General features: G+C 36.9%; 1 protein-coding gene across 1 annotated transcript in view; it reads left to right on the top strand.

Annotated features, from left to right (window-relative positions):
• The window catches only part of SNX4 (sorting nexin 4), a 78,366-nt gene that overhangs the window by 22,721 nt on the left and 40,029 nt on the right, over positions 1-15,616 (top strand). The window contains exons 6-7 of the mRNA XM_028504633.2: positions 4,018-4,073; positions 9,690-9,762. Coding sequence (XP_028360434.1) covers positions 4,018-4,073; positions 9,690-9,762 — 129 coding nt within the window. The remainder of the gene's footprint in view (positions 1-4,017; positions 4,074-9,689; positions 9,763-15,616) is intronic.

Here is a 15,616-nt window from a genome sequence, read left to right as displayed (position 1 = left end):
CTGTGGTTCTCTTCCTGTTCTAGTTGTTTGCTTAGTTTTTGTTTTAGGTATGGTTATTACTAACTGTGAGGTTGATGTCCTTTTTTACTTTTCATATTTTTTATCTTCTTTTTCTTAGATAAATCCCTTTAACATTTCATATAATAAGGGCTTGGTGATGATGAATTCCTTTAACTTGACCTTACCTGGAAAGCCCTTTACCTCTCCTTCCATTCTAAATGAAAGCTTTGCTGGATAGAGCAATCTTGGATGTTGGTCCTTGCCTTTCATGACTTGGAATACTTCTTTCCAGCCCCTTCTTGCCTGCAAGGTCTCTTTTGAGAAATCAGCTGACATTCTGATGGGAACTCCTTTGTAGGTAACTGTCCCCTTATCTCTTGCTGCTTCTAGAATTCTCTCCTTCATTTTTACCTTGGGTAATGTAATTATGATGTGCCTTGGCATGTTCCTCCTTGGGTCCAACCTCTTTGGGACTCTCTGAGCTTCCTGGACTTCTGGAAGTCTCTTTCCCTTGCCAGATTGGGGAAGTTCTCCTTTATTATTTGTTCAGATAACTTTTCCACTTGTTGTTTTTCCTCTTCCCCTTCTGGTACCCTATAATTCGGATTTTGGAATGTTTAAGGATGTCCTAGAGGTTCCTAAGCCTCTCCTCGTTTTTTTGAATTCTTGTTTCTTCATTCTTTTCTGTTTGGTTGTTCCTTTCTTCCTTCTGGTCCCTTCCACTGATTCAAAACCCAGTTTTCTTTCCATTAGTATTGGTTCCCTGTGCATTTTCCTTCATTTCTCTTATCGTAGCCTGCATTTGTTCATATAATTTATGACCAAAGTCAACCAATTCTGTGAGCTTCCTGATCACCAGTGCTTTGAACCGTGTATCTGATAGGTTGGCTATCTCTTGGTTGCTTAAAAAAACTGGCTCTGGGGCTTTTAATTCTGTTTGAGCCATCTTTTTAATTTTATTTTTATTTTTTTCCTTTGGTCTGGTCGTACCTGTTATATATGAGGGGTGGAGCCTTAGGTGTTCACCAGGGCGGGGCACCTCAGTTGCTGGGTTGTGATGTTGTATGTGGGGGCGGGGTCCCAGAGGGAATAGTGGCGCCTGCTCCGCTCTCTCTAGGACTTGAGTCCCCTTTGCCACTTCCCACAAACAAATTGGGCCCTTCTGGTGCTGGCTTCTGGGCGGGTGGGCTTGTGCACTCTCTCGGACTCTGTGAGTTTCCCCAGGGAGCCTTCTGTGAGGCTGAGAGAATCCCTCGGCCTCAGGCGTTTTCAATCGGTGCCTTTAGGCTTTGTTTCCCGGCTCTGGGTCCCTGGGATGCTCGGCCTGTGTCGCGCTGCCCACTTTCGCTTAGTTTGCACGCGAATGTGTGGCTGGGGACAGCCAACTGCCTTGCGCGCCTCACTGGGTCTGCTCATTGCCTCCCATGCCCAGGGTCTGCCACCGGTCTGTCAGCTGCCCCCGTGCTTCTGGGGTCCGCCAACTGCGGTCTGTGACCTGCGTGCCTGTGTCTGCTAGCCACCGCTTTTTCCTGCTGGGACCCCTCAACCCCTCTCCGTGGGCCTCCGACTCCGCCCCTCCTTACCGGTCTCAATGAATGGTAGTCAGACTTCCGTTCCGTTCATTTCTCTCAGTTCTGGTTGTTTTTTTGTTTCTAAATTCTTGTTGTCCTTAGTTTTGGTTGTGCGAGGAGGCACAGTGGGACTACCTATGCCTCCATCTTGGCCCAGTAATATTTTAACTCAGTAAGTTACTTACATGAAAGTGTCATTCATATGCCCAAACCTCATATGAATTTAGTCTGACTCAGAAGAGTCTGGAACCCTGTCTGTTGTTTGGAGCAGGGACTGCCAGAGATCTTGGCTCTTGGGATCTCTGCTGGTACCTCCTAGTAAAGGAGCTGGAAACATAAACCCCGTGTTCTTATGGAGCATAGATTTTAGTACTTGGAGACATTAAATTAACATTTAAATGAGATACTTTAAAGTAGTTATAAGTGATATAAAGGCAGTAAGTCATCACTGTGAAAGAGTGTGACAGCAGAGGGTATTTTCCCCAGGGGTTATTTTGAGATAGGTGACAAAATGGGGATACTGAGTAAAAGGGGGCACACTGTTACCCATTAGATTAGGACAACAGGTGTAAACCAGGAATGTTCTGGGCAAACTGGGTCACGTGGTTGAAGAGATTAATAAAATTTGAGCTGAGACCCAAATAATAAGAGACCTACAGTGGAGTCAGCCTTGGGGGCCAGTGTTAGAGAGGCCACGCTGTGTAGTGGTTTACTAGGAAAGGTTGGAGGGAAGATAAAAATCAGGAAATGAAATAAAGAAAAGACAAGGTCCAGGACAAGGAAAGTAATTACATAATAGGAGTTGGAAAGGGATGGGGAGGTGGGTTTTAAAGGAAAACATGGGAAAGTTAGTAAGTTGGGGATATAGAATAGTTGTTTTTTGACATTCAGCCAGTATTTATTTTATGTTTTTGTTGTGCCAGGCATTGGAGCCATTGGGATACAGCAATGAACAAAAGAGAAAGCAGATCACAGTATTGTCATGGCAGCTGTTTTGCAACTCCAGGGGGCACCATTCACATTGTGATTTTTAAAAAATGGCTCTTCCATTCCAGTGGATAGCTAGGAAACAAACAATTCAAAAGAGTGCTGTGTTAAAGGAAATACAATAGGGTTGTATGAAATAATGATGTGAGGGCTTTTTAATTTTATTATTTTAAACATTTTAATTTATTTATTTTAAAGATTTCATTTATTTACTTTTAGAGAGGGGAAGGGAGTGAGAAAAAGAAACATCAATGTGTGGTTGCCTCTTGTGTGCCCCCTACTGGGGACCTGGCCCACAACCCAGGCATGTGCCCTGACTGGAAATCAAACCAGCGACCCTTTGGTCTGCAGGCCGGCACTCAATCCACTGAACCACACCAGCCAGGGCTAAACATTGTTTTTAATTATAGTTGACAGACACTATTGTATTATTTTCAGGTATACAACATAGTGATTCAACATTTATATATCTTACAAAGTAATTACTACAGTAAGTCTAGTATCTGTCACTTACACAGTTATTACAGTGTTACTGACTTTATTCCTATACTGTGTATTACATCCACATGACTTATTTTATATCTGGTAGTTAATACTTCTGTAAGGGCTTCTTATAACATGGATGGTAACCTGTCAGATTTGCAGCAGCTCAGGTAGTTTTTTAGAGATCTAGCTTTGGGGAGAAGTTTCTGGTTTGGTGACATTTTAGGCAGCTTCTCTTTTTATGGAATCTTGTGAAATGATGAGCAGATTGAGATGGTTGTTGTGGTGGACGTGATAGGATAGGATAGGATTTTAGATCTATTGAGTATAAATTCATACAATGAAATTATTATTTAGCGTAGATCCCTCCGTCTCTCTTTTGAGAGCAGTTACCTGAAAATAAAGAAGGATAGTTTAAAAGTTGTGTTGTCTTGTAACATTTTCTGCCAGCGAGTAAGTAATTTGATGTCATCTAGCTTGTTTTACATTAGTACAGGTGTTTTCATATTTCTTTTCTAAAATACTGATCATGAAAATGAGAAAAACCAGTGTATATTTGGGTTGGATTCCACCTGAGAACTATGCTCAGTAGTGCCCAGTATTTAAAGCAGTAGTTTTATTTAGTTTAATTTATATATACTAAATTTTGCTTTACCTGATTTAGAGAAAAAGTAAACTACTTTTCTCATATGATCTATTCTGAGTTATAATAATGCAGAGCCATATGCCTATTAGTGTGTTGGTGTTTACAGTTGTTTTACTTCGATATCATTGAATGCCATGTATTCAGTTTACATTATTATAACATCATTTTTGTTGTGTTTAAGCTGTTTTTTTTAGGTACGTTGAATGTGTTTGACACAAATGATATGAAGAAAACTGTACTTAAGCATCTTAATTTTAAAGGGAAAATAAAACTGTTTGGATTTATACCCTGAAATGTAATTATATTAAGTGAATAAATTATTTTTTCCAGGCAGACTCCAGGTTAAAAGCGCTTAATGCAACATTCAGAGTGAAAAACCCAGACAAGTAAGGTTTTGTTTTAATAACAGTTACAATGTTGTTTTGAATGGTGCCTGCCTATCAATCTATTTAATTTTTCATTTCTGAATGTATGCACTTCATTTGCTAAATATTTTAAATAGTAATTCACCTACAGTGAAATCCTTTTATAGTCTAAAACTGATTTTAAAAATTTGGTAACTTTATTGGGTTTAAGGTTGAAACTGTCTGAAGTTTTAGAAAATTAAAACTACTTTTTCCTAGATGAATTTTTAAAATGTTGAAGGTATCAGAAAAGTGAGAAAAGCTATTTTAATTTCATATAAGATAGTTTTTCTCATATGACTTTGCTTGTCAAATATATATAAAGGTCAAACTAAGAAGATTGTCTATTACATGTATATTTTAATAATAAATAAACTTTCTCCTTTGCATACCAAGAAAACTTGATAGATAATGCATACTAGTATAATAATCTCATAGAAATGTATTTATATGACAGTTACTTGACTTCATTAATATCAGTTTGGTGTTTGTGGGAGCATTTCCATAGTAAAGGAAGCTAGTGTATTCAGCAATAATTTTCTTAGAATACGACCTAAGTATTTCTTTAGGTTTTGGTTTTGCTAATTCTTTGAATTTGGTGGATAAATCAGGCTCTTCAATATATGGACTTTCACCTGGTGTTTGCTTCAGCTGAGTTTTTCAGTTAGAAATTTGCTTAGGCGGATGAGGCTTTTTTATTTTTGGTGACCAAGTTTATGAAAGGTCTGTTAGAACTTCTCTAGTTAGGCCTTCAGCATTAATTTCTATGTAGTGTAAATTCTAGCAGACAAAGGCCAAGTTTGCATTGTTGGATGACCTATTATTCCTGACTTTGTAAACCATAATAAATTAACATAATACCTTTGGTTTTTAAGATGAATTTTGAATTAAAATTAAATGTTTTAAAGTTTTGTTAATTAGGAAATTGTGATGGTAGCTGTTGAGGTTTTTTTAATCTACTTGATTTCTTAGAGTAGTTATTTTTTCTTTTAATCCTCACTCAAGGGCATACTTATTGGTTATAGAGAGAGGGGAAGGGAAGGAGGGAGAAAGAAAGGAAGAGAAACATTGATATGAAAGAGAAACATGGATCAATTGTCTCTTACACCCACAACCTAGGTATGTGCCTTAATCGGGAATATAATTTGTGACCTTTCAGTTTATGGGATGATGCTCCAACCAACTGAGTCACACCAGCCAGGACCTAGAGTAGTTTTAGGTCCACAGCAAAATTGGGCAGAAAGTATAGAGCTCCCATATGCCCACTGCCCCTACGTATGAACTCCACCCTATACACCCATATCTTCTCCCAGTCTGTCAACATCCCCACCAGCGTGGTACATTTGTTACCATTGATGAACTTACATTGACACATCATTGTTACCTCAAAGAGCATAGTTTACTTTAGGGTTCACTCTTGGTGTTATATATTTTATGGGTTTTACAAGTGTATACATTATTATAGTATCGTACAAAGTATTTTCACTGCCCTAAAGTCCTCTTTGCCCTGCCTATTTATCCCTGCCACCCCATAGCTCTGGCAGCCCCTGAGCTTTTTACTGACTCCATAGTTTTACCTTTTCTAGAATGTCATATCATATAGTATGTAGCCTTTTCAGATTGGCTTCTTTCACTTTATAATATGCATTTAAGGTTCCACTGAGTCTTTTTAAGGGTTAAATATGCTATCCATGGTATATAAGAGATGTTCTTTAGAGTAAGAACTAACATTATGTTATCCTCTGAAAAAAGCTTTGGAAAATCTTACAAGCAAAGCTTATGACATTGGTGGGTGTACATTCACTAGAGTATGTTGACTTTTTAAATGAATATTTTAATGTTAATATTTTTTCAATTGAATGTTTTCCAATTTAATGAAAAATATTTTGTCAACTGAATGTATGTCTTCCCTTTTCTGACCTAACTAGGTTTTCTAGATAGCTAAATTTCATTTAATACCTGTATTATATACAGTCACATGCCACTTAACAACGTTTTGGTTAACAACAGACCACAAATACAGTGTTGATCCCCTCAGATTATAATGGACCTGAAAAATTTCTATTGCTTAGTGATGTTTTAGCTGTCTCAAATGTCTTCACTTGCTTTTTTGTGGTGATGCTGGTGTAAATAAACCTACTGGTCTGCCCACTGTATAAAAAGTACAGCATACACAATTATGTATGGTACATAAAGCTTGATAATGATAATAAACAGTTATGTTACTGGTTCATGTCTTACCGTACTACTTATTGTTATTTTACAGTGTACTTGTTCTATGTATAAAAACAGTTTGCTCTAAAACTGTATGCCATGTTATACTTATAAGAGCCTCATACGCCTCATGCTCACCACATCTGTTGATTGCCTCATTTTCTCTTGTGCTTGATTTAATCTTGTATTTTGTGTAACGTGCTATACAGCATTGTAGCTTAGGAGCAATAGGGTACACAAGCGATTTTTCACCCATTGTGCTGTGACACACTGGTGTGCTGCAAGAATTTTTAAAACCTGCATTACCTGACTGTTTAGTTAGGGGAACTGACCTCTTTTCCCCTAGATTGTCAAGTTAAAAAAAAAAAACCAGCAACCACAACAACAGTAGCTGTCTAGTGTGAATGCATCAAAATTATACCTATTTTTTTTTGTCAGATGGGCAAAAGTATATTTTTTGGTGTACTGCAGAATTTTAGTAATTTATTTGTGCCATGAGATTAAAAAGGTTGAAAATCATTAGGCTGTACCATTAAGGTTTGTGTAAGTACATTTTATGATTGCACAATGACAAAATCTCTTAGAACATGCCCCTGTCATTAAGTGGTGTGTGACTGTATAAAATTTTAAATGTGATAATGATGAGTATCATAACCAAGGCAGTTGTTTACTTCTAAGTTCTTGTTAAAGTGTATAGTTACTGTGTAATGAGTAATAGAATTTGACTTAAGTTCTAAATTAGAGAATTATCTACATCAGTTATTGTTAATTCTTAATATACAGAATCTCTGTTCTACATCTAGCTGGCCCAATAGATTAATTATTATTCATGCCATTACTAAAATAGTTTAGATCACTAATATACTTTTATTCTATCCTTTCTTAAAATCTAGAAAACCAGAAAGATTATTTCAGAAGGATTACCAAAATGATACTTGCTTCATGCAGATTTATCTTTCTTAAAACTAGACTGTTAAGAGCCATGAAGAGGAGGATCTTGGGTCTTCTACTTGTATGTGATAATATTTAGGGTGTAGACCAAGTGATTAGTAGAATGTGTGGGATGAAAGGGGGGGGAGGAAATAAAGATGGCACCCGGGTTTCTTTCCATCTTTAAAATGCTGGGGAACATAGAGGGGAGAGCTTTGGAGAAGTCAGAGAGGATAAGATGAGCTTTGGATATGAGCAAGTACAGATGTCTGCTAGTCAGTTGGCTTTAGAGATCTGGCATTTGAGAGAGTGAGTTGGTAGAGGTAGAAATTTGATTTTCAGCATCATGTAGATCATCATTGTGAAGCTGTGTGATTGATAAGTCCCATAGTATATAAAAATTGAAAGATTGATTATAAGATGGATGAGGACCCAGAACTGCACCCCAAAGAAGTCAACACTACAAAGGTGTTTTCCAAAGTGTAATCTGTAGATTACTGGCATCTGAATCTTGTGGGTGAGCTTTTATAAATTTAGATTCCTGAGTCCCAATGGGGCCTCTGTGTACAGCTGTGGTGGTTATGCACAACTTTTTCTTACTGAGAGGCCCTCAGTAGTGTCTTTTAATGAACACTTAAGGCATTTTTTTAACTCTCACACAAGGATACATTTATTAATTTGGAGAGAGAGGAAGCCGGGAGAGAGACAGACAGACAGGCATTGACGTAAGAGAGAAATATGGATTGGTTGCCTCTTGTATGAGCCTCAACCAGGGATCAGACCTGCAAACTAGGTATATGCCCTGCAACCACTGGGCCAGGGCTTGCTTTTTTTTTTTTTTTTAACCCTCATCCGAGGATGTTTTACTGGTTTTAGAGAGAGAGGAAAGGAGAGAGAAAGAAACATCAGTGTGAGAGAGAAACATTGATTGGTTGCTTTTGGTGTATAGGATGATGCTCCAACCACCTGCGCTACCTGGCCAGGGCGATAAATACTTCAGGCATTCCTGACATACTAAAGTTGGAGTGTAAGAGATGGGTGAGGGAAGTGAGTACTGCCAGGGAGACTTCAGGTGTGACCGGAGAGTAAAGAGAAAATCATGAGAAGATAACACGGATGTCAAGGGAACAAATTTTGAGGAGGGTGAGGTCAGCTGTTGCATTGCTGGAAGTATCAAGTAAGATGGGGACTAAAGTACATCAGTTGATTTTAGCTACATGCAAATAGTAGGTGACTTTGTTGGGAATGTTTCTCCACTATAGTGCTGGAGGTGAGACTAGATTGTAGTGGGCTGAAGAGTGAATGGGGAGGAAAGAAGTGGTCGTTGCTAGAGAAATGATGCCTTGTAAAAGTGTGGCTGTGAAAGGAATATTTGAGAAAGTGTTAGCATTTGGGTGTGTTGTCAGAAAATGTGCATGTGTGTTTTAATCTAGGATAGACCCTAAATTAATTGATGTACTAATGAGAAGGATCTTGTAGAGAGAGGAAGTTGAAAAGAGGAATGTGGAGTTTAGCTGGGATAGAATCTAAAGTATTAGACGGGAAAAAGGATCCTAGAGGGAGGGAAGAAATGGTGTAATATTGGAAAGTTTCTAAGTTTGCTGGTAGGAGGTGGAGGTGGAGGTAGTTCCTATCTGATGTCTTCTGTTTAATCTTTGAAGCTTGGTGAGAGAGTGACAGATAGTAGTATTAGAAGTTTCAGGTCTTAATGAAGAATGATAGTTACTAGATTTGGAAAACAGATTACTGAGCAGCATTAAGATCGAGGTTAGAGACCATGAGTTTATGTCTGTACCATGAGATTTTTTTAACCTCATAAGCTATTTCCAGTTTTTTTGTTTTCAAGTAATTGTTTATACCAAGAAATAGCTATCTCTATCTTAGTCTCACCATAAATTATGAAGTATGACATCTTTTCTTGGCTTTAAAAATATCAAAAGAAAGTATAGTTGTTTTATTTTAGAATTTTAAAAATTTGTATTGGTGTATAAATGTTCAAAGCCAGCATATGGTTAAATGGAATAACTTTTCTTATTCTCAAGAACTACAGTTGACCCTTGAACAATGAAAGAGTTGGTGTACCAACCGCCACCCCCTGCACAGATGAAAATTCGCATGTAACTTTGACTCCCTCAGAACTTAACTACAAATAGCCTACTGTTGACTGAGAGCCTCACTGATCACAAACGGTTGATTAACACATATTTTGTACATTCTATGTATTATATACTGTATTCTTACAATGAAGTAAGCTAGAGAGAAGTATATACCAAGAAAATCAGAAGGAAGAGAAAATATGTTTTATTTACCCTGTTCATTGAAAATAAACCCACATATAAGTAGACCTGCACAGCTCAAACCTGCATTGTTCAAGGGATAGCTGTACTGTTTTATTTTTCAGATTGTGATGTGTTTTCATGAGAAAAATTATGTGTTACTTGTTTTCTGTTTCAGGAGATTCACTGAACTAAAGCACTACAGTGATGAACTACAGTCAGTCATCTCACATCTTCTTCGAGTCAGAGCGGTAAGTGGTCTCCAAGAATTTTTTGACACATACCTGTGATGAAGTGCTGCTCATTTAACCATTATATTTTTAAGTAATGGGTGTTATTTGTAACATATAACTGATTTTTACATTTAGGTTTGGTGTATTTATCATCCAAACTGCATTTAAAAAATGTGAAATGTTTTCTGGCATAAACAGCTTGAAGAATTTTAGTTTATTGTTTGTATATGGTTGCTGTGACATCTTGTCAAAAGATGTGTTTCAGTGTTGGAAATATAATTTAATAAATGGGATTTTATGTCTACATGTGATAATATGTTTTTTTCAAGGTTTGTTTTTAAGGTTTGTGAGATAGTTTATATATGTTAGGCCAGCAGTTTTCTACTGGTGTGCCCCAAGAGTTTTTAAAACATGCAGTGCCTATTGAGTCAGGGGCACCAACCTCTTTTCTTTCAATTGCCCAAAAAAAGACAACAGCCTACAGAACAATAGCCACTGGTGTGAATAAATCAAAATTATTCCTATTTTTTTGTTAGATTGGCCAAAAATATATTTTTTGGTGTGCTGCAGAATTTTAGTAATTTATGTGTGCCATGAGATGAAAAAGGTTGAAAATCACTATGTTAGGCCATCTAGTGTCTGTGCTATTAAATTCTGCTAAATAAACTTACTTGACGTAATATTAGGTCTGCCATGACAAAAGGAACAGGAAATCAAGGAATAATCATTATACTTAGCATATAATTTAGCTGTAACAGACATGAAGAGAAATAGTTTTGGGTAAATCAGTGTACCTGGAAAATTGTGTCATCCACTCTGGTCCTTTGAGGTAACTAGAGGAGACTTAGAACTTGCCTTAAAGGCTCTGAAAGATGCTGAGTTACCAGGTCGAGGATCACATCTTATGCTGATTGTAGTCTTCCTGAAATGAAATATGTTACCTAGGATTTATTTTAATAAAAGAATCTACTGGTAAAGGGTGGAGAGTAGGGACAGTTTTAGGTGAAACCGTATTGGCCATATAATAATTGTTGGTGAGTGTTGGGAAATGGAAAAATATCCTCCTATTCTCTACTTTTTGTATGTTTGAAGATTTCCACAGTAAATGTAAAAACATTGAAGAGTCCCATGTTGGTCCAGTGTCCCCTTTAACCATTCCGAGTGCCTTTGGAGTCCTTAAATAAATTGTAATATACTTCTTAGGAAAAGAAATGGTACCTGTGTGAATTATTAGGCTACAGCCAAGATCTAAGCACTGGAAAGGACTATGGATTAATGAGATAAAATTTTTAGATCTTTAGTTGCCTTCAGATTACCCAAACAAATGAGGCAGCAGTTCTTGTGGAAAGTGGAGGTAGAGACAGAAAATCCAGAAGAAGGGAAGAATAATTTATACTGCTTTGTCTTCTGTGCCAGAAAACTTGGGAAATTTACTTAAATTTGAGGTCTGGCTGATTATGAAAGCTGTATTCCTTTTAAAAGGCCTTTAACCAAAGGGAAGGGGGATGCTGTGGAAAGCTTCATTTAGCAGGAGTACAAACAATTCTGGGAGTCTTGGGTAGGCAAAGGTAGCTATTAAGCAGTCACATGACTAACCCCAGGCATTGACAGGTTCTTTCATACCTAGAAGAAACTAGGAGACAAAGCAGAAAAACCAGCCAGAATTAGATTTATCAGAAATCTCAGAGATGAGTGGTGAACTGGACAAATTTTAACAGTTAAAAACTCAGAAAATTCACAAAGCACAGTGAATATAAGGGAGACATAAAGGAGCGAGAAATGGTTGTCATTGTGAGGCTGTGCTGCATATCAACGTAGCCTTAAAATATGGATGATTCCTTTCCTAAAATAAGTAAGAAAATTGCTACAAGGTAACATATGAAAGTGATTATATTTGGTTTTCTGCCAGTATTTTAAAGTGTATTTAAAAATGTGATTAAATGCCCTGGCTGGTGTGACTCACCAGCCTGCTAACCAGGGGGTCACTGGTTTGATTCCTGGTCGGGGCACGTTGCCTGGGTTGCGGGCTGGGTACCCGGTGGTGGGGGGCGCACGAGAGGCGACATACATTGATGTTTCTCTCCCTCTTAAAAAATGTGATTAATAACCTTTAAAGATCATAACAAAATTTAACTATGATATTAAAGAAAAGTTTTAAAGAATGTCCCACACAACTTTTTTTTGTATTTCTTTTTATATTCTTTCTATACTCCACTGTTAATCCTTTTAACTGTTCTCAACCATGCCAAACTGGTTCTGCCCTAGGACTTTTATTTGCTCTTTCCCATGCCTGTACTGTTATTCCCACCCTAAAAGATCCTCCTTTGGCCTGTTCTCTCTCATTATTCAGTTTTTGGCTCAAATGCCTCTTCACAGAAATCTTTCCTGGGCATCTTATATAAAATAAAATGCAATTTTCAATCATTTCCTGGTCATTTTCTGTCAATGCTGTTGTCTTTATAGCAACACTGTCCAACATTGTATTCTGTACTCATTTGTTAATGATCTATTGTACGTGAGCTCCACAAGAGCAGGAGCTTTGCTCTCTCGCTGCTGATTTCCTATAATAATGCCTGACTCACAGTAGGCACTTACTGCATAGTAATTGAATGGATGAGTAAATGAATGTACAGAGTATATGCTAATAGTAAGTATGTTTAAAAAGATCTGAAAAAGCAGTAAGATAACATTGGTTTTTGAATTTAGTTATAAACTACTAATATAACTGGTAACTACTGTGTATATGACAAGAACCTCTAAAGAAAATCACCTTGTCATCAAAGAGTTTATAATGTACAAGTGACGAGAATTCTGAGAATGGAAATTTATCCTCAACTTAATGAATTCAGCTTCAGAAACTATTGATATGAAATGTAGCTTGAACTCTTCAAAGGAAAGGTAGCACTTGATCTGTGAGTCACACTGAAATTAGATGTGTAAATGAGAGAAATGCCAATGAAAAATACAGAATGCTTTATGATTAGCTAAAATTCTGATTGTTCTAAAATTGGGAGAAAGGCTATTTAGCCATGGACAGTAACACAAAAGTAAAAGTAGAAGGTTAAAGCCCAACACTGACAAGCCTGTAAGTAGCGCAGAAAGCACATGGGGAGGGCCTTTTTGTAACATTCAGAGCGTCATGAAAAAGCCTTAGACACTAAGACAGGTAATGAATTGTTAACAGATGTGGAAATAGAATTAATTGACTTGTCTTTTCTGTCAAAGATTTCGTTGAAAACTAGAAAAGGCAAAAAGTAAATTATAGGTAGGTTAAAGAATTAAATCTTTAAGACATCAAAATCGAACAGCCAGAAAGAGCAGATGGTTTTAGACTGGGAGAGCCTGGGTTTGTCATTTACCAGGGCCTTTTGGCAAATCTAGTAACTTTTCAGAGTTTTGTTTTCTTTGCTGGCAAATGGGAATATCTGCCTGGCATATAGAAGTGCTGAATAAATATTTATTATATGAATGTGTACCTTATTTATTCATATATGCAACTCAAATGAGATCATTTGTTGTATAAACTAAAACAAAAGAAAATAATACTGATATCTAACAGTTATGCACCACTGTATATTATTCTTATCTACTTTCCCCAGTAGCTCTTCGAAGGTAGATACTGTTTATTGTACCCACATTGTAGATTAGGAAACAGAGGCAAATGTAGTTGAGTAGTTTGCCTAATACCACAGTGGCAAATAGATGTGTGGAGCCAGAATTTAAACTTTTGTCTGTTTGACTCCAGAACCTATGCTTTTGACCAACTACAAATGCCTGTTGATAAAGAGTATGAATTCAATCAGATTGAGAGAGAAGAGAACTGATTTCCACTGATCAGCTTGCTTATTGCCAAGAACCTTACAAATGTCATCTTATTTAATCCTCATAGTCATATGTTGAAGATTGTTTTCACATTTCACAGAGGAAGGTATAATAGTAAGGCTTGGAGTGGTTTAATATAGTCTCCAAAGTCAAACTCTAAAGCAAGAAGGAGTTGGAATTCGAGTTTACATTTGTCTGACTCCAAATCCCGTATTCCTACCACATACGCTGCCTCTTTAGGGGAAGTCAAATTTAAAATAGGCGGTGGGGGTGGGGTGTTTAACTTTGCTAATACTCTAAAAATACAAATTATAATATCGAGATACTATTTAACATTTAATTTGTGGGTGGTAATATCTAGTGTGAAATTTAGTGATGATGGCAGCATCGAGTATTACATACTGCTCCTTTGGGAACCATTTTGGTAGTATCATGAGTCTAAAATCTTAGTGTTTGGCTTCTCAGGAGATAATTCAAAAGAAAAGAAAAGCTGTATGTTTCCAGATTTTCAAAATAAGATAATTTAATAGGATGCCATAAAACTTTGTTTTTTTTTTAATATCTAATTCCCTGGAGTTTCAGTGAGTATAAGGAAGACTTTATTATTTTTTAAAAGATTTTATTTATTTATTTTTAGAGATAGGGGACAGGAAGGAAAAAGGGAGAGAAACATCGATATAGGAGAAATACATCAATTAGTTGCCTCTCACACACCCCGAAATGGGGACCTGGTCTGCAACCCAGGCATGTGCCCTGATGGGAAATCGAATTGGCAGCCTTTGGATTACAGACCCACACTCAATCCACTGATCCACATCAGTCAGGGCAAGAAGACATTCTTATCATAGGTACAAATGATTCAGAGCTGGGTAGGATGTTAGGATGAGTTTGTCATATTTCTTCTATTGTTACAGAATCAGCTAGGTGTCAGCTCTTCTCTGTCAATTGTCAGATGATCAATTTTCAAAAGAAAGACTTGGCAAAAAGAAAGAAATTGAAAAGCAGTCTAGACTCAGTCATTGGGCATAGCCCCCTTTTCCTGGCACCAGTATTCTTGATTACTGCCACCCATTGAATTAATCTGGTTTTCGGTTTTAGTAATTTGTATTTCATTTTTCTGCCATTTTTGTCTTTCCTTTTCTTCAGATATTATGATTTTTGGTCTAAGTTTATAGTTTTTATTTGCTTCCTCTTTTTTCTCACAGCCCTGATGATCTAGATATAAGTCATTCCATGTTTTAGTGACTAAAATAGTTTGTTTCCATGAATAGTTCACACCAGAAACACTGCTGGTCTAATAATTGCAGAGTGTCTACTTGTTGCCTAGTTCACGAGTAAACTAGTTCCTCATGGAGTTGCTCACCTTTTTCGAGGATGAAAACTCTTGCCCTTTTTTTTTCATTTGCAAGTATTTATTTAGGTAAGAGATCATAAAATAATTTTTATAATACACATAAGAACCCTGTCTGGCGTGGCTCAGTGGATTGAGTGCCTGCCTACAAACCAAAGGTTTGCTGGTCTGATTCCCAGTCGGGGCACATGCCTGGGATGCGAGCCAGGTCCCCAGTTGGGGGTGCATGAGAGGCAACCACCACTGATGTTTCTCTCCCTCTCTTTCCCTCCCTGCCCCTCCCTGCCCCTCTCTCTAAAAATAAATAAATAAATCTTTTAAAAATAAAGAAAGAACACATTTAAATGAATAAAAGATAAAATGACAGGTGACAGAATTTAGTGTTTATAAATGAGATCATCAATAACTTTAACAATTTAGAGAAGAAATTCAAAGTGCACTTGAAAGTTTGAGACCATTCTTTATAATATTAAATATTAGACTTTTAATGAAATACATTACTTAATAATTTTTCAAATGATTCCATAACATATTTCTAGACACTGTCTTAATATGGACATAAAAAGTAAAATTTTAAGAACTTTGTCAAGCAAAGTATTGGTCCAGAGCAGCCTTTGAAGTTTACTTTTTTATATAAAGATTCTTCAATTTACATTTGTTCTTGTTACAGGAATGGAAAGAAGCTGACATGCTAAGTAT

This window comes from Phyllostomus discolor, chromosome 2 (genome assembly GCF_004126475.2).
Source record: "Phyllostomus discolor isolate MPI-MPIP mPhyDis1 chromosome 2, mPhyDis1.pri.v3, whole genome shotgun sequence".
NCBI lineage: Eukaryota > Metazoa > Chordata > Mammalia > Chiroptera > Phyllostomidae > Phyllostomus > Phyllostomus discolor.
Note: the sequence above shows the minus strand (reverse complement) of the source record. Positions and strands in the feature narration are given on the sequence as shown.